General features: G+C 38.8%; 2 protein-coding genes across 2 annotated transcripts in view; one reads left to right on the top strand and one right to left on the bottom strand.

The window, feature by feature from the left end:
* Positions 1 to 6,859, bottom strand: part of LOC101845719 (cyclin-D1-binding protein 1 homolog) — an 18,457-nt gene extending 11,598 nt beyond the window's left edge. Inside the window, exons 1-3 of the mRNA XM_005107715.3 lie at positions 6,636 to 6,859; positions 1,857 to 1,919; positions 1,415 to 1,494 (exon numbers count right to left, since the gene is read on the bottom strand). Coding sequence (XP_005107772.1) covers positions 1,415 to 1,494; positions 1,857 to 1,919; positions 6,636 to 6,720 — 228 coding nt within the window. The 5' untranslated portion in view covers positions 6,721 to 6,859. The remainder of the gene's footprint in view (positions 1 to 1,414; positions 1,495 to 1,856; positions 1,920 to 6,635) is intronic.
* Positions 6,860 to 8,002: 1,143 nt separating this feature from the next.
* Positions 8,003 to 18,604, top strand: part of LOC101845354 (mRNA cap guanine-N7 methyltransferase) — a gene marked incomplete at its 5' end in the record, with an annotated part of 12,055 nt that continues 1,453 nt past the window's right edge. The window contains 10 exon segments of the mRNA XM_005107713.2: positions 8,003 to 8,016; positions 10,295 to 10,372; positions 11,301 to 11,439; positions 11,884 to 12,012; positions 13,020 to 13,129; positions 14,205 to 14,386; positions 14,803 to 14,973; positions 15,522 to 15,639; positions 16,904 to 17,032; positions 18,186 to 18,219. Of these exon segments, the coding sequence (XP_005107770.1) occupies positions 10,352 to 10,372; positions 11,301 to 11,439; positions 11,884 to 12,012; positions 13,020 to 13,129; positions 14,205 to 14,386; positions 14,803 to 14,973; positions 15,522 to 15,639; positions 16,904 to 17,032; positions 18,186 to 18,219 (1,033 nt within the window).

The raw sequence follows: 18,604 nt of genomic DNA, 5'->3' as shown, positions 1-18,604 counted from the left end.
TCCCCCCCCCCAACCAACAGGCCCATAATGTCTCGTAATGAATCTCAGAATAATCACAAAAAGAGTAATTGGTCAAAAATTCAGCTAAACAAAAACAGTGTAATCTACAGTCTTATCCCAGACTCTAAACTGAATGTGATCATAGTGTAGCTTCCGTTTTAGCATATCTCATAACTACCTGTTCATAAAGTTTCCTTAAATTCTTTTCCATTGGACCCACAATTTTTTTCTTAAAGTTAAAGCAACAATAGCCCAGTAATGCAGGATTGGGAAGAGATGAAAAACAGCACTTAATGTACATGATATATATTCTTTGTATTCAAAACACACACATGACGTGTACAGTTTGTACAAAGTGAAATAAATTGGCACCTGTAAGTCGGGAGAATAGATTCAAGAAAGTTCTGGTGCCTTATGCACACAACAGTAATGAGCTTTTTTAGTTTTAGTAAGAGTTTTACGGCGCTCGCAACTGCATAAGGTCATATGAACGGGCAATAATGGGCAATGGTGTGTCTCTATACCAACAGTGAGTGTATCACACTGTGTAGGGATGTCCTGTTGGGCTCATGTCATCTGATACTCTTGATCATGCATACTGGGTGATTTGAATTTGAGACAATTGCGAGGGAAAATTTGCAATATCTTTTTTAGGCATGCCGTTCGACAAAGCCGTAGGGTGTTTGAGAAAACAGTGTTGTCATTACAAAGAAAAAACCCCATTGTGGTTCAGTTGTGGAATGACATATTGTACAAACCATCCGTGATTTCGAGCTTTGAGTGTTTGTGTTATCTGTGCCCGGCTGTACTGTAGACGACTATTTCAAGTCTCACATATGTTTATCAAACCGACAAGAGGCCCGCAAAGGGTACTCTGACTGCGTGAAAAGCAGAAAATCATAAAAATCAGCAGTTTGGAAATGAAACTTCTTTGCAACATTTTAAAGCTGACATTTAGAGAATTAGAAGTAATGTATGTCATAGTAATAGTTCCATGCTTTAACCCTAGAGGTATGCCCTGGGGTCATTTTGCACCCTTGGGGTTGTACTCTTCACATTTTAGAATACTTCTAGTGCGAAGATCTCTTTGAAACTTTCAGTATTTCTCCAAAAAACATTTTGATAGACTGCTATGCAAAGCGTACGGATCGGATTAACGAGTAAATTTCCTCTTTGGAAAGTGGTGGCACAGAGTCCCCCACGTTGTATGGATACGATTGTAAAATACGACGTATGGATAGGGTTAAGAAATGAAGGGTCACACAGCTGTTCTTATGAAGCTGGGTCAACCTACGACCATACAATAAAGAACTTGTTCCTCTGTCATAAGAACAGCCAGTCTGAACTCTTAACCACTATACTTTAAAAAAAACAACAACTGAGTGTTTAAGGGGAGAGACCCATATTCAAATACCTTGTGAGATGGAAAAGGCCTCTTTGAAAAAGCCAGGGACATCTTCGTTGTCTCAACAGAAAGGACCTTAAATATTGCACCTGCAGAAAAAAAATCCATGCATGATAAGAACTAATTTAAAAATGTAAAGACAATGCAAAAGCAGAAAGATGACAAAATATATCCATTGAAAATATGAAAATGTATAGTCGAACCTTCTTTTAGCAACAAATATAATACTCCAGTGGACCACCACCACATGACAATTCATATCCAATATACATATAAAAAACAATAAAGTTTATCAAGGTGCTCAGAAACCTTGGGACTCTCCATTTAAACAAAAAAGCATTGCATATGGACATTGACGAGATAGTTCTCAACAAAATATCCCAAGCCGTATGAAGAATCAAACAACAAACAGCACCATTTGAGAAGCTCTGACATAAATTTCTTCTCTCACCTATTCTGATCCAATAAGCCTCTTTGTCAAATTCAGCATTTTCCTCTCGTTTGCTCTCACCATCTGAAAAATCAGTTTAAAAAAATAAGATTAACTCTTTGCAGATGCAGGGTTCGAGACAGCTGCATTCGCTGATGACGCATGAATTTAAGCCTTTTTTAGGGGTCCATAAAAACATTACTTTTAGAGATAGAACAAAACGGTTTTCTGTTACAGAAACTACAACAATAGAACTTTTTAGGTACTAGCATCATTTAGCCAATAAAACAATAGCTTTGATGCAGTTTATTGAAGAAAAAGTGCTCCATCACACAAACATAAAAAAAAAAAAAATTCCTCCAGGCATAAGTAGATGCACCTCTTCCTCATCATCTGGGTCAGGAGAACCATTGTCTGCTAAAGAACTACAAGCTTCACTTTCTAAATCAACAACTTCTCCATCTTCTTCGTCAGATCCATCTTCCATCACAATTTCAAGCGCATCGAAAACCGTTAGACTTCTCCTGGACGCTGCCATTTTCGGTAGCACTTTCGCTTACTCAATGCGTTTATGGCTTAGAACAAAAATGCTTCGAAAGACAGCGTCAGTTCAATTAGTCAACGCGAAAGATCAAAGGAATATAAGTGTATAAAAATGGCAAAACTTTTATTTTCCTAGTTATCAAACTTGTATCCCTTATGATGTGTACCACAGGAATATTTAAAATCCGTCGGACACATTTGTCTGATGCGTCGACTAGCGTAAAACAGCCTGTCGGACAAATGGGTCCAAGGCGTCGGCAATAAGTTAATGAAACTGAAATACAGCTGCTTATTTTATGTTCCCGAGCCAGTCCAGTTCGCATGACAAACAATTATTTTTCTTTCAAATTCTAGATCATTCTAATGAACAACCAGCACATATTGATCTAGAAGGGTAATAGTGGGCATAACCACACTTGTAATGACTTTATCAACTTATGACAGGGGGTTATTCATGTATTCATAACACTGATTTATAGAAAGCTTGTGTGCGCTATTACAGATAGGGTGTTACTTTCATTGACGATTAATACACTGTACCCCCATGGTAATCATGGCGAAAACACATTTGACCATAATTTGATGTCTTGCAATTAGGTTTGATAGGCTATCTCTCCATATCCGCACGCGCATCAAAAAGTAAATTGTTTAGAACCAGAAGTAATCGTCGGTGGGGTCAAAACTTGTATCCCCAAAAGGGACCCAGATTCTTAAGTAGTACCAAGTAAACCCTTCTCCCTCCGAGACCTAACATTGACAACACACTCTATGGAACATTACAGCAACTGCAGCAGACCTGCACTTATCACTACATGGCATTGGACAGAAGGGCGATAGCCCAGCTGTTGCTGGATCGATAACAACAACAACAACAACAACCAAGTAAAATAGCTGTAAGCATCTTTGTCTTGAAGACGACCAAATTAGTTCACTTTTGTGCTATAACATAATTTTTTTTCTTTGTTCTTGTCAATTTGATCATCCACACCCATAGAAAGTATTAAAAAATAAGGAAAAACAGGTCTTGTTTCACACCGGGTGAGAATAGCCAATGCAGGCAAGTCTCACCCGGGGTGAGAGGTTCATCGTATTTTTATTCTCACCGCGGGTGAGAATAGTCACTTTCAAAAATAAAAAAACACTATGATTATTCTCACCAGGGGTGAGGATAAAATGTATACTATTCTCATCCCGGTTGAGAATAACGACAGCTGAGTATTCTCACCTGGTTTTTCCTTTTCCGCCCTTTTTATTTCGTTTCGGGCATCACAGGACCCCCCCCCACCCCCCGTCACTGAGTGCTCCAGGTGACAAAACTCGCCTCCCTCTTTCACTCCACTGAGTGCGCGAGGTGACTAAATCGCCAACAGGTGGGCCAGTTCTCGAGCTGGGGGAAAACCTTATCTTTTGAGCAAATATATCGTCACCTTTTGTTTCTATTATTGGTTCTATAATTGAAAATTCTACTCTTGAAAGGTTTAACCAATCAAAATCAAGAAAAAATAAGCCTAGGGTCAAGGCACTGCGTGCCTTCGTGGGTTCGGTTCAGTTAGGGATAACATGTTTATTGTTTTGTAAACAAATCCAATTCTAACATTACAATGACATACTATTACTAATATTCTTTCACTAAACAGCTTTCAGTTAAGGCTATTATTTTTAAAAACATACTACTCTGGCAAGTGATTTTCTTTCTGAATTTAGCATATACACTTTTCTACGGTTTTGGTGAAGATATGCGTGCCGCATGCATACTCTCAAGATTTTAAAAAAATGAAAGAATAACATTCCCGGCCGGAGCCTAAAAAACTTGGCCAGTGCTCAGGGGCAGGTCATGAACGGTCACTCTAATATTTCACAAATTATTTTCTATCATCCTATTAGCCTACCCGTACTCAACATAGGCACAGGTAAGAATAAAAATCCTTTCCATTCTCAGACCGGGTGAGAATAATATCCATTTCATTCTCAACCGGGGTGAGAATAACAAATATTATTCTCAGCGCGGGTGAGAAAAAATGGATTTATATTTTTATTTTCACCTCGGGAGAGAATAACAACAGCCAGAAAAAAACACCTAATGCAGTGGCTGCGTTCACGGTGCCCTGAATGCAGTTTGCAGGCGCTGTTGAGGCTGCGTTCACGGCACTCAAGCTTCGTTTCGGGGGAGCGTCCACTGCCGGTTTAAGTCAGCCGATGACAGTGACGTATATTTAATATTTTGGCCAGCTTCAAGTGTTCCATCCCATGAGATGAAAGAAAACGAAGCGCCCTTACAGAATTAAAGTCGGGATATGGGACATAATGGAAAATTGGATACGGTACATGGGAAACAAGAGGTAAGAGAAGGGAAAGAGAAGGTGAGATTCGGAAGACGGGACTGGTCATGAAATGTAGAATAATTAATTATTGCACTGGGTCAGCCCGGGAACCGACGCAGAGAGAAAATGACGCGAATCAATTATTCTTGTAAATTATAATAACAAACACCCTCTCTCAGCTCTCTTTCTGTCTGCCTCTCTCTCCCTTTTTTCTTAAACCTTCTCTCTTTCTCTCCCGCCCCCTCTCTCTCTGTCTGTCTCTCCCTACCTCTTTTTCTCCCCCCCCCCCCCCCCCCACCCTCTCTCTCTCTCTCTCACACACACACACACACTGCCCGCAGACAAAATTGCACACTTTCAACCTGAAAGCGCTGGAACATTTGTTTACACTCGTATATATATATATGGGCCGTCACGCGCTAACACAAGGAAACGTCGCGCCCAAGTCTCGCCCGGACGCGAGATCAGGCAATTGAAACTTGTTGGTAGGGCCTGGGTAGATCTATACATTTCTGTCATAGATTTATGGAACTGGCTATCCTCACCAGGAGTGAGAATAAAAATACGATTGACCTCTCACCCCGGGTGAGACTTGCCACCGTTGGCTATTCTCACCCGGTGTGAATCAAGACCTGATTTTCCTAATTTCGGACTACTGCCTATCGGTGTGGATGATCAAATTGACAAAAGCTAAGAAAAAATTACGTTATTGCATAAAAGTAAGCTAATTTGCTGGTCTACAAAGATGCTATGGCTATTTCACTTTTTGAATCGAGCCGAACTGTATTTGCACACATGACAGCCCCCAACTCTAAAGATGCAATAAATTCCCTGAGTAGAAGAGAACAAGTCACGATGTTTCGCCTGCGAACACAACACATATCACTAAATTCCTACCTTAATAGGACCCGCAAGGATACCCCACCCGACTGCCCGTTGTGCGACTGCCAGGATGAAACAGTACCACACCACCTCTTTAACTGCCCAGCACTTTGTGATCTGCGTAGCACCTACCTACCTGCCTCCCCAGACATCGGAAACACTCTATACAGCGACAAAGCACAGCTGATTAAAACCTGTCCATTCTTTGCCATATCGACAGACCGAAGGGCTAGAACCCAAATGGCCGCTGGATCGGAAAAGTAAAGTAAAAGTAACATCATTTAAAAATTTTGTTCTGGTCAATTTGATCGTCCACACCGATAGACAGTATTCAGAAAGAGACAGAGAGAGAGAAGAGGGGAGGAGTAGATCTTGCGAGAACTTCCGGGCAAAACAAAATGGCGACCCGCGTAGGTCGGCTCGATTCGAAAAGTGAAATAGCCATAGCATCTTTGTAGATGATCAAATTAGCTTACTTTTGCGCTATAAGTAATTTTTTCTTTGCTTTTATCCATTTGATCATCCACACCCATAGAAAGTATTCCGAAATTACGAAAAACAGGTCTTGTTTCACACCGGGTGAGAATAGCCAACGGTGGCAAGTCTCACCCGGGGTGAGAGGTCGATCGTATTTTTATTCTCACCCCGGGTGAGGATAGCCACTTCCCTGCGCTATGCTCTATTCTCACCCGGGCTGAGAATAGAGGTGGCCTAGATTCATATCCTAATGTGTAGTTGCGCAAATGAGAGTTTGTCGTTTTCCCTTACACTGGTGAGCTCTTAGCCAGAGCTCAGTGTAAGGGAAAACGACGTACGGTCGATCAGCCAAGGATCACTGCTGCTGCACTTCGTTTTCCTTTTATATTTATCTCATGGGATGGAACGCTTGAACCAGGCCAGAATATTAAATGTCACTGTTGTCACTGACTAAAACCGGCTAACTTAAACTGGCAGCGGACGCTCTCCCTAAACAAAGCTTAAGTGCCGTGAACAGCGCCTGCAAACTGCATTCAGGCCGTGAACGTAGCCACTGCACTGCTAAAAAAAAAACAACCTCTGATTTGCTTTGACACAAGAGAAATGTTGTCTTCCAAATTTTTGAAAACATTTTCTTGTTCATCCGACACGTTTCCTGCCATTCTTGTCAGATCTAGAATCTAGCAGTTACTGGTACTGATACAGTCAACTTTCAGATTTCACTCGAGCACGCAATAGCAATGTGTGCCTGACTTAGGCCCACTTGTTGACATTTGCTCACTCCTTCGGTTTTTATCACATTCGGTGGCGGTTCTCCTTGATCGAGTACAATGTACTTTCGTTCTTCGTACTTTTCGACGTACTTTTTATAGAGTGACATAACATTATTATAATAATGGTTGTTCTTTTGATTCAATGAGGTTTTTAAAGTATTTTTTAGAGGCATTAAAACTCAGAAATAAACATATCAAAATTAGTTTGATATCAGATTTTAGACAAAATATATGTTATTTTTCAGATGTAAAATTGTTAACAATAATTATAATGATAATGAACAGATTACCCATGGAACTAAGACAGACAAGAGCACTTGATAGCTTCAAAAGATATTAATAAGCATTTTCTGTTCCTACAGGCCTATCCTTCATAAGCTTTTAGAGTTATTTTTTAAATTATAGATTTAGTTTTCTGTGTCTATGTCTGAATGAAAATAGTCTTTGTGTGTGTGTGTGTGTGTGTGTGTGTTTGTGTGTGTGTGTGTGTGTGTGTGTGTGTGTGTGTGTGTGTGTGTGTGTGTGTGTGTGTGTGTGTGTGTGTGTGTGTGTGTGTGTGTGTGTGTGTGAGGAAATATATATTGCATGAGAAGATAGGAAGTAGTAAGCAAGGTTTTGAAAATGAGTATTCCAATGTAAAACGCATTGAGCTACTTTTTTGGAAATGCGTTATATAAATATTAATGTTATATATTTTTTATATTATTATTATTATTATTATTATTATTATTATTATTATTATTATTATTATTATTATTATTATTATTATTATTATTATTTAGACCAATTAGACGAAGGATAAAAGAGACGAAACCTGCTGTAAAAAGTATGCAATGCCTTATTGGCTGCGTCAAAATTTTCATAGTTATTTTTTCTGCTTCATTTTACATATTTCATAAGCCCATTTTTGACCTTTGAAGACTGTTGTAATTCTGCTGCTGACTTAGAATTTAAAACATTGAAATAGAAAAGATTATTAAAAGTCACCAAGATACAATCCTTTCGATACAATTTTTTCGAAATCTTTTTTTACAAACGTGAAAAATCAGTCTGGGAAGAGAAAGAACAGTAACTCTACTTGCAAATGTGAAGAGATCTAATTGTTACTTAAAATTAACGCAAATTTTTGCTCTTGCGGCCTGCGGCTCCTGCGGCGAGCCTTACTAAGAAGATAGATCTAAGAACGTAAGTTTTGTGGTTAAGTAATAATTTTATTTTAGATTATAGGGTAAGATTGAAGAATACCCCGGACCAGCGGACTGACTTTGCCTATGTCTCAACCTTAGCCTTAGCCATAGGAATTCATGATTTTCCCCAGTTTTTATATCTCTCAATGGATCAACAATGGAGAATCTCAAATCTCGGGTATCTCGGTCCGGTAGATGTAGAAAATCTAGATTCTAGATTCTATTTATTAAAATTTTGTTAGGGGGGAGACCCCCCTGAACCTCCCCACCCCCTCTTCCACCCCAACCACCCACCCCACATTCTCGCGCAATATTAATGTGTATACGAGTGGTCCGGTATTCTTCAATCAATCTTCCCGATTATTATTATATAGATATCTATAGAATCTAGATTCTTAGTGTTACTTTCCTTAAGTTTAATTGTAGTGTGATACTTCTCATCTTCTACCAAAATACCTTTTGTGATGCATTGTCATTGATGATAAAAATAAGTCTGTACTGTATTTATTGTACGAAGTGGCTAGCCGTACTTAAGTACGGCTAGACTGAGAGTCTAGCCGTACTTAAGTACGGCTAGACTGCCAGTCTAGCCGTACTTAGATCTAGGTTTGGCCCAATCGACTAAAACCTGTTAAGTACACAGGTCTCATTAGATCTAGATCTAGTAATTATTCAGGTTCAAATACATGAAAGTCAGTAAGGCACCTTTTGGTTTTGTCTGAAATACAAATACTTTTGGCATTGCAAACTAAAAATTTCATTTACAATTCAGCCATCAATATTAAGTACGGCTAGCCTGACAGTCTAGCCGTCCTTAAGTACGGCTAGCCTGGCTGTCTACCCGTACTTATCTTAGGCCCTATTAACATTAGAAAACAGGAGGTTTAAAATACATACACTGTCATTAAGGCACCTGGTTTCGTCTCAAATACAAATGCTTTAGGTACTGCACACTAAAAATGTATATTTACAATTCAGTAGGCCTATTTCTTGTAAATGGTCAGTCTAGCCATCATATTAAGAATAAGTACGGCTAGACTGCGAGTCTAGCCGTACTTAAGTACGGTTAGACTGCCAGTCTAGCCGTCATTAAGTACGGCTAGCCTCTTCCTTTATTGTAACGTTACCTACTTTGACATTATTGATAGATCATCGGTTGTCTTGTATCCGTTTGTTTAAGTCCACAATCCATTTGTTTACATCCAGAGAAGAAATCCGGAAGCCTTGATGACCAAATAGGCAACACAAAGAACAGGGAGGCAACCTCTGCAAAGGAAGTGGCTATTCTCATCCGGGGTGAGAATAGAAAAACGATCTACCTCTCACCCCGGGTGAGACTTGCCAGCGTAGGCTATTCTCACCCGGTGCAAAACAAGACCTGCTTTTCCTCATTTTGGAATACTGTCTGTCGGTATGGATGATTAAATTGATAAAAGCCAAGAAAAAATTACGTTATAGCACAAAAGTAAGCTAATTTGATCGTCTTCAAAGATGCTATGTCTATTTCACTGTTCGAATCGAGCCGAACTATGCGGGTCGCCATTTTGTTTTGCCCGGAAGTTCTCGCAAGATCTACTCCTCCCCTCTCTCTCTCTCTCTGTCTCTGTCTCTTTCTGAATACTGTCTATCGGTGTGGACGATCAAATTGACCAAAACAAAGTTAAAAAATGATGTTAAAACACAAAAGTAAATTAATTTAATTTGGTTGTCTACAAAGATGCTACGGCTATTTAACTTTTCGAATCGAGCCGAACTACGCGGGTCGCCATTTTGTTTTGACCGGAAGTTCTCGCGCTACTCCTCTCTCTCTCTCTTTCTCTCTCTCTCTCTCTCCACTGCCCACAGACAAAATTGTACGCTTTTAGTAGGCTACAGTTGTAATGGAATGTTTGTTCACGGCACAGAATTCTACAATTTTTCTGTTATCACAGTGTAGAATTCTGTGGTTTAGGGTGAACGCAAAATTTGTTGGCCTAGATCTAGGCTATAACGGTGAACGCGCACCGGGTGAGAATAGCCAAAAGACTCGCCTGCACTATTCTCATCCTGGGTGAGAATAGAGGTGGCCCTCTGCAAAACATCAAATTATAGGCCTAATGGTAAAATTCAGGGAACCCCCCTCCACCCCTAAACACCCCCCTCCATATTTTTATAAGGCATAAGGTCAGGGGGGCAAGTACCCCTGAAACACCCCCCCCCCACTCTTGACTCTTAGGGTCCAAACCGACAAATAATTTGAATTTGTGTTATTTTATTGAGGTTTTTATGTCCAACAGATACGTGTACCATCACTTTCATCTACTACGGATCTGACGTAAATTTGAATTGCAAAGATGTCAACTTCTGCTACCAAAGTAAGTTTTTAATGTTATTTTTCATTAGAATAAGTTCACATTGTCATTGTTGACATAAAAATGACATGAATATGGCTCACTTTATCACTCAACAAAGACTTTGTAATATGGAATTTGTTAAACATGAAATTCACTACTGCAAGGTTTTTTTTCTCTTTTTACTGCGATTTTATGCATTGCAACTTCTCTTTTACATGAAATCTGCTTAATGAAATTCTTTAGTTACATGAAATTTATGTTATAAAATATCAGATTTTATTGTTCAGAGTTAAACCTCTTTAGACTGTCTACCTTGGAATGAGAATATATGGTTCGTGGTAAAGTGGAGCTGGTGGTATACAGTGAAGCTCAGATTCAACGAGAACTCAGATTCAACGAGAGGACATGGATTCCCCGGTTTTTTCCTTCTTTAAAATCAATAACAACAACCTGGATTCAATGAACACTTAAATCAGCAAGCTCGGATTCAATGAGGTCGCTTCCAGGGAGAACGTCCCCCCCCCCCCCCCCCATCATCCACTGATGCACAAGACACCCTTTGAAAAGCTTAAATGAATGTGTCAGAAGTAACAAAAGATGCCATCTGAGTAAATAATAGAAGTGTGGCATGGTGAGGACAACACTTTATGACATTGTGTATGATGAAGTTTTTGGACTTGTGATAGTGCTGCAAGTTTGGTAATTTTTAAAAACGTTTCATAATATTGCCATTGTGTGTGAACCTAGCTTTAAAAGCCTTTTGTATTCCTGTATGCTAAATTGAATTATGATCAGTCTGTGTGCTGTTGACAATTGCATTTTTTACTGGTTTTGATACCAACAGACTTTAATTTAAATTGATGTATACATGGAATTTGCAAGTGCTCGCTTCTTCTTCCCACCACCATCATATTCACCCCCCCCCCCCCCCCCCCTTTCTCTAAAACAGCCTCAAGGTAGTGGTGACCATGCCCAAGCTGTGGCAGAACATTACAACCAGTTGCAGGAAACTGGTTTGGCTCAAAGAACTCGCAGTCGTATTTTTTACCTCCGCAACTTTAACAACTGGGTCAAGAGTGTTCTCATAGGTATGACATTATGCTGTCTGAGATAGACAAAAATATAGAGGTGACTGGAAAATTTAGAGACTACTATAAATTTATTTAGCTTCAGTTGCTTTTATGACTTGATAAGTTTTGAAGGTTCTTAGCTGATACTTCTGTTTCGCTATCTTGAAGCATGTAAGTTTTGATGATCTGCCTTATTTGAGGTTTGCTAGTGAAAATCGTGACGACATAATTCTTGAAATCTTTTTCGGTTTAGAAGTGGGATCATTTCGGCTGATTGATTGTTTTCTTACAAAGACAAGGCAGAAGAAGATTTTATTTTCTTTCAGTGTACCTCAGTTTTCGGATCAACTATGTTTGGTTTAAGTAGACTGCCATGTATTTATAATAAATGATTATGGCTTGTGAGTGTACAAGTTTTGTATCTGCTTGTTTTTATTGTTTTCCCTTTCATGTTATCCTCAGCTGACACTTTGGACAAGATTCGCGAACAGGATCGCCACAAACACATCTCAGTTCTTGATCTGGCCTCAGGGAAGGGAGGGGATTTACTGAAATGGAAAAAAGGGAGAATTAGTAGTTTAGTGTGTGCAGGTAAGTGCCTGACTATGTAGCAGACATATAACTGATATCATCGCCTTGTGAGCTTAATGGTGAATAGTGTCCCCTCCTCAAAATCATAAAAAAGTGGTAAAAAGTAAAAGTAAAGCTGTTCCTGCATCCGATCCGGACATTTTGGATTGCCTTGTTAATGAGACAACTTCCTGGGCCTTCGGCATAATGTGGTAGGGTGGCCAGTTCCTTTCCACGCTGCCTTTAAAAAATTGGTAAAGGAAGAAAAAAATATTTTTGTGCTTTGCTTTTTTGATTTTGAAAAAGGTGGGTGATCCCAACCTGTTCCCTAGCAGTGGCTTTTGAGTTTGCCAATACCAATGTGGCAACACTCTTGACCTTTTTGTAATTCCAGACCATGCAAAGCACTCCTTCTTTTGTATTTTAAAGCCATGACCCCTTTACCTGCTGTGAATGATGTGTCTTGAGTTCTCACTGGCAGAGTCCCACTGTAGTTCAGCTTAAGTGTGCCTATGAAATATATTTTTGCCCAAAAGGTATCTGAGCAAAGCCATTGAGGTATACAATTTATCACTGAAGACATGGAGACTAGGGCCAAGAGGATACAGTCTTTTTCGGGGTGTGGGTTTGAATTATTCAAGTGCCAAAATAGATGAGTTTTTACAAGATTCCTCTTTTGCTGTTCAAACGCCTTCAAGGTACTTTTCAGTTGAGTGGAGGATAGTGTGATAAATTATGTCAAAGTGATTTTGGCTATATATATTTGAAAGTCCTCTGCTTTTGATAAATTAGAATGATCATTGTGGAGTTGCCTTGCATTTAGTTTTGTTTTGTGGTTTTCGGCATTTAAATGTTGTTGGTGGGGGTTATTTTTTGCGGATCCAGATCACTTTTCGTATCACTCCTGATTTAGGAAAGGCAACAAGGTTGATCTATGTGGTCATTTTTTGTCAACTCAGTGTGTCGTATGTTTTTCATGTTTTCATTTATCTGCCATATATACTTAACTATATTCTATCTATTAACAGATATTGCTGCCACTTCTGTGCAACAGAGTGAGGAACGGTACAGACAGAATAGTCAGAGGGAAAAGTACAAATTGTTTGATGCAGAGTTCATTGTAGCAGACTGTACGAAGGTGAATTGATTGCTCGTTTTGATGTGTTGATTCAAGTTTTATGCAGAGATTGTGGATTATATGTTAATATTCTGAAGTTACAACACTGACCTTTATATTTACCATAGCCAGTCTGAGTAATAAGGCCTTTAATGTTTCAACATTAAAAGTTATTTATTGAGAAGTTGAAGAGGCACTCCAAACCCTCTTAAGTGTCCATCGATCTCTTGGATAATTGCGAAAAACCATTGCATGTTGCCCCCATTTGGACTTGTGGAAGGAACTTATCATGGACTCACCTTACTAGTCTAAAGCCCCTAGTGGTTAGGCTACCGGACTCGTAATCGTGAGGTTGCGGGTTCGGGGGTTCGAGCAGAGGTCCTGACGTTGTGTCCTTGGGAAAGACACTTTACACAAATTCTCCCCACTTCACCCAGGTGGGAAAGGGTACCCAGCTATAGACAGTGAAAGATCTTGTCGGTTTGTTAGTGTTTGAGCGCTTATCCGGCTGCTTGCACTGTATACTTCCCAGGAAGCTGAGAATGTTTCTAAGTGTTCCATGGTCTGCTGGGGTAATAATATAGTGTAAAGCGCATAGAGCTTGCTTTCGAGTGGGGACATGCGCTATACAAATGCTATTTATTATTATTTATTATTATTATTATTAAGAGTAGGTTACTTCCTTCTATTTCTCTCTCCTGTTATTCTCATTTAGCCACTGTTGCCGAAGATGCTTCTTCTTCCACTAGGAAACATTCTTCCATTTTGTCTGGAAATAGTAACTTTTTGTTAGCCCTGAACCAGGTGCATGTGAATTATTCACAGTTCCCCAGGTCTGGCCTAGTCTTTCAAATGCTTTACTATAGTGAGCAGTTCCATTGATATGTTAATAGAACACAAACCTCTTGATAAGCGAACAGAGGCTACCAACGCTGGAAGATACAACTTACAAGTGCAGCCACTGCACAGGGACAGTCATTCTCCTGTGGGCCTGTTCCGCCACAGCAAACGTTGCTCTCGAGAAATCTTGTATGGCGCAGATCCATAGTCTCCTGAGACTGAAGCAAACATAGTCAACTTTCTATTCTATCCTCAGGAAAGACTCAAAGATAAGTACAAGAGCACCAGACAGTCCTTTGACCTGGTCAGCTGTCAGTTCTCTTTCCACTACTGCTTTGAGAGCTACCAGCAGGCTATGATGATGATCAGAAATGCCTCTGAATGTCTTCGGCCAGGTGGTTATTTCATTGGGACCACACCAAATTCCTACGAACTTGTGTAAGTCAAAAGGATTTTTGTTTCGTTGTTAATCTGGTGCTGTGTAATTAAATTTTTTGAGTGTGTATCTTAAGCGTGTTTACTTTTTTCAGTTCCAGGTGAAGTCTACGCAAATTCTTAACAAACACAGAATGTTTCGTTTAGAAATGTCTTTGTTTTTTGAAGGAGTAGCTGTCAGGAGCCCCATTGTGGTTTGCCTAGTGTTGTAATGCCATTTTCCTTGTCTCATTCCTTTAAAATATGTTTTTCCATTTTCATGTTTCCCATCTGCTGTTATAGGCCTGGTCTTTTGATGAATATTTTCATGTTGTTCTTGTAAGCTGGACTGCTTTAGGTGTTGAAAAATGTTGAGAAATTTGGACACTTAGCTCTCTTTTAATTAATGAGTGTCACATTTGTTTTTCATACATCCGCAGACGGAGACTGAGAAATTCCCCAAATTCAACTTTCGGCAATGAAGTGTACTCCATCTCCTTCGCCCAGCAGGAGAAGAGTAACTTCCCTCTGTTTGGTGCAAAGTACAATTTCCACCTGGAAGGTGTGGTGGACTGTCCAGAGTTTCTAGTCTACTTTCCTGCCTTGGAGAAGTGAGTGATGGTTGTGATTACCTCTTTCTTAATTCTTTCTCAAGAACATATTGCAACCAAATCTCTTTTTTCCCATCTCATTCAAATAATAATTGCATAATGTCTTTACAACTTCTCAAAGCCCATCACCAGTTACACAGCTCTAATACTGTTGTTATTTCACAATTTTTACATTCTTATTTAAGCTACTCATGCTTTGTTTAAACATTTTGGTCTTTATTTTTTACTCTTGCTTGTTTTTTAAATCTTTACTACTCACAAACTGATTATTTTTTTTTACATATAATGAAAATATATTGTTTCAATAAAAGTAGGAAAAAAAAATATGTTCTAGTACACAATAACAGTGATTTTTGAGGAGAAGAATATACACTTCATTATTCTTCCTCAGTTATTTCTTCCCCCATTCACCACCTCCCACACTAAGTGACTGATATCATACTGGTGCTCAAAACAAACAAACCTTTCTACCCTCCTCAACATTTTCCCCTCAGCTCTTTAAGTAGAATTTAAAAGTCCTGTTATTGATGCCATGTTCTCTGTCTCAGGATGGCTGCCCAATTCGGCATGAAGTTGGTGAAGAGAATCCCCTTTGCTGATTTCTTCGAGGCACATTGTCAAAGTCGGGAGAACTTGAAGTTGCTTGAAAACATGCAGGCTCTTGAGGTACAGCATTAAATTGTATTGGATGTACACACAGGATTTTGTGATCATGTGTGCAAGTATTTTAGTGCCTATAAAATGGCAGCTTGCACTGTATGCTTCCCAGGAAGTTGAGATTGTTTCAGAATGCTATCAGGTCTGCTGGGGTAATGATATAGATTGCAAAGCACATAGAACTTGCTGTTGAGCGGAAATTTGTGCTATACAAATGCTGTAATAGCTATTGTTATTATTATTATTATTATTATTATTATCATGCTGAATTGATACTAACGTGTATATGTTCTTGAATTTGAGCTTGGAAAAGGAGACAATAAAAAAAAAACAACCTTTGACATGATATGAATGAAATGTACAACTGTGTAGTTTGAACATGTTTGTTTTTTCTTTGCTGTAAACTCTACTAGTAATTGTCCAAGATAGTTCTATACCCTCTGCTACAGGAGTAAGGTTCTTTGGCCATGTTTTGTAATAAAGAGAAGTCTGCTCATGATGACCTATCAGTGGTATCTGGGACTGCACTTTTGATTCTTCGTTTTACATAAAATTGATTGCACCTATATCGAGAAAACTACAATTTGGCAGCTGCACTATTAGTTTTCTTTTTGCTTTAAGGAGGTTTTTTTTTTTACTTACTAAACTCATGCTCATGAATTTGAATCATGTCTGAAGTATTGACTGGTTACTGTGATAATCTATTTCCTATAGAGTGTTTTGTGGGTGGCTGGTGGTTGCTCTGGTGTAGTTTGCTCCTTCTTTCCTATCAAACATCTTCTATTGTCCTTATCTCTCCTCCTTTTTTGTGTGTGTATGTTTTGTTACTCTCTTGTGACACCTCCAATCTTAAGCACTTTTATGACCTCATTGTGATGCCAGTGATATAAAGCTCTTACTTAAATTTTTTAAAACTTAAAGTTTTTATCATCAGAATTTTATTGAACTTGGTTTTCAGTCATGTGTCATGCATGATTTGAGATTGGTGTGAGGTATTCTTCAGTTGGGGGGAAGGGGGGCTATCTGCTTGTGTAAATGTTTTTTCAGACTTGATCAACACACAGAACTATGGATTCAAAGCCAGGTGGATTCCAAATATTCCTTTTGTCAATTAAAATGTTTTATCTTTGTCTAGTGCCATGTCAAAAAAAACTTAGTTCACCACTTGTAAAATATTAACTGTCCTATTATTTTAAAAGAAATTTATGTAAAAAAAAAAAATCATGTTTTTTCTCACATTACATATTTTTTTAATTTGCTGTGTCTTTCTCAGCCATACCCTCCCATGGAAGGCACAGAACTGGTCAGTTCCAAGGCTGAGGATTATTCCTCAGTGAAAAAATTTTACAACTCAGTCGTAGAATCCCAGTCCTCGGACCATTCCCGCTCGTCAAAGAAAATAGTAAGAAGAGATTAAACATTTTTATATTTTATATGTAAGATTCACAAGTACATTCTTTCAGTTCAGATTTCTCACTTTGCACATGTTGGATGTGTAAAGATTTGTGTGAAATGGCTTCAAAGAAATGTTTTTGCCAGCTGGACACATTTATTCTCGTTTACTGTGAGTTAAAATTTTGTGCTTTTTAAAAAGAGAAAATGTATCCCTCTGCTTGTGCTTGTTTCTATTGGTCCTTATCTCACTTCACTGTTCCTGCCATGGCCAGTCTGTGGGTGGTTGGCGGGTGCTCTGGTGTGGTCTGCTTCTTCTTTCCTATCATACATCTATCGTCCTTATCTCCCCTTCTTCTTTTTTTATGTTTGTTACTCTCTTGTAACACCTCTAATCTTCTGGCGCTCATATGACCTTATGCAGTTGCGAGCGCCGTAAAACCTCTACTACTGCCCTGGCCAGTCTGGGATCTTAATGTTCTTCCAGTATTCGCCATTTTCACAGTAAAAAAAAAATTATCAGGAAGGTAAAAATTGAGCTGTTGGCTTCATTTTCGGCTCATATAATGCTACATGTCTCCTCTGTGTAATATTTTAAACTTAACTAAGTTATCATGAAAACTTTTTTTCCACAAATTTTTAAAGTACCCTACTATTTAAATTTTCAGTTTAAGAAAATATTTGTGCTCACTGAATATGACAAGTTAACACCAAAATTAAATTATGGTAGCTTAAAAATATGAGATCTTGATCTAGATATCTTTATTTTCCTTAATTATTATGATACTGTCAAGATGTAGTCAGGCCTGTAGGCTTCAACACATTACAAAAGTGAAAATAGTGTTTCATCAAAACTTCTTCTGTATATTTGAGATCTTCATTTCCGGTTAGGGAAATAATTAAACTAAAGATTCATACAAGAATTATATTGTATTATTAGATAGTATTCTTGGGAAAAAATGTGAAAACCCGTCCCTGTTTATGTTTGGGATCTGGACTCGGTGAGTTAAAGAAGAGGGGCTGTGTGGAAACAGTAAATTTGTTGAGTGTGGCTGTCTCTTCGCACCCTTCAGATTTTCTTTCAATTAAAAAAAATCTTTTTGTGATCAGTTTTTCGAATATTCAGCACACTGAGCATTGTTTTCTCTCATCCATTTTCTCAGGGTACATTGTCACAAGATGAATGGGAGGCTGCCAGTAAGTATTCTTTTAGTGTAGTATTTGTTGCTTTCCTTTCAGGCTTCCACTGTGCCTTTTTCCCTCTTAATTATTTTAGTACAATGGAAACCTGATATAAGAGGGATGGTGGGATCAGAGAAAAAGTCGTGTTATATCAAATCCCTGTTAAATCAGAAATGCAAGGGAAGTAAGCATTTGTAGACTAATCCAGCTGTATTTATTCATGGGTAATTTCCCATGTACTGCGCATGACACATTATGCATGCGTGTAGCAAGGCTTAGGGCTAGATCGAAATCTGCACTACATTGCAGGCCTCTCTCGCTTCACCCGCTGCGTGTGCTTGCAGTGGCGTGGTTTACGTGGGCTTGGTCCATCACTTCGTCTCTCTCTCTCTCTCTCTCT

Source organism: Aplysia californica, unplaced genomic scaffold (assembly GCF_000002075.1).
Source record: "Aplysia californica isolate F4 #8 unplaced genomic scaffold, AplCal3.0 scaffold00624, whole genome shotgun sequence".
In the NCBI taxonomy this organism is placed as follows: Eukaryota; Metazoa; Mollusca; class Gastropoda; order Aplysiida; family Aplysiidae; genus Aplysia; species Aplysia californica.
Note: the sequence above shows the minus strand (reverse complement) of the source record. Positions and strands in the feature narration are given on the sequence as shown.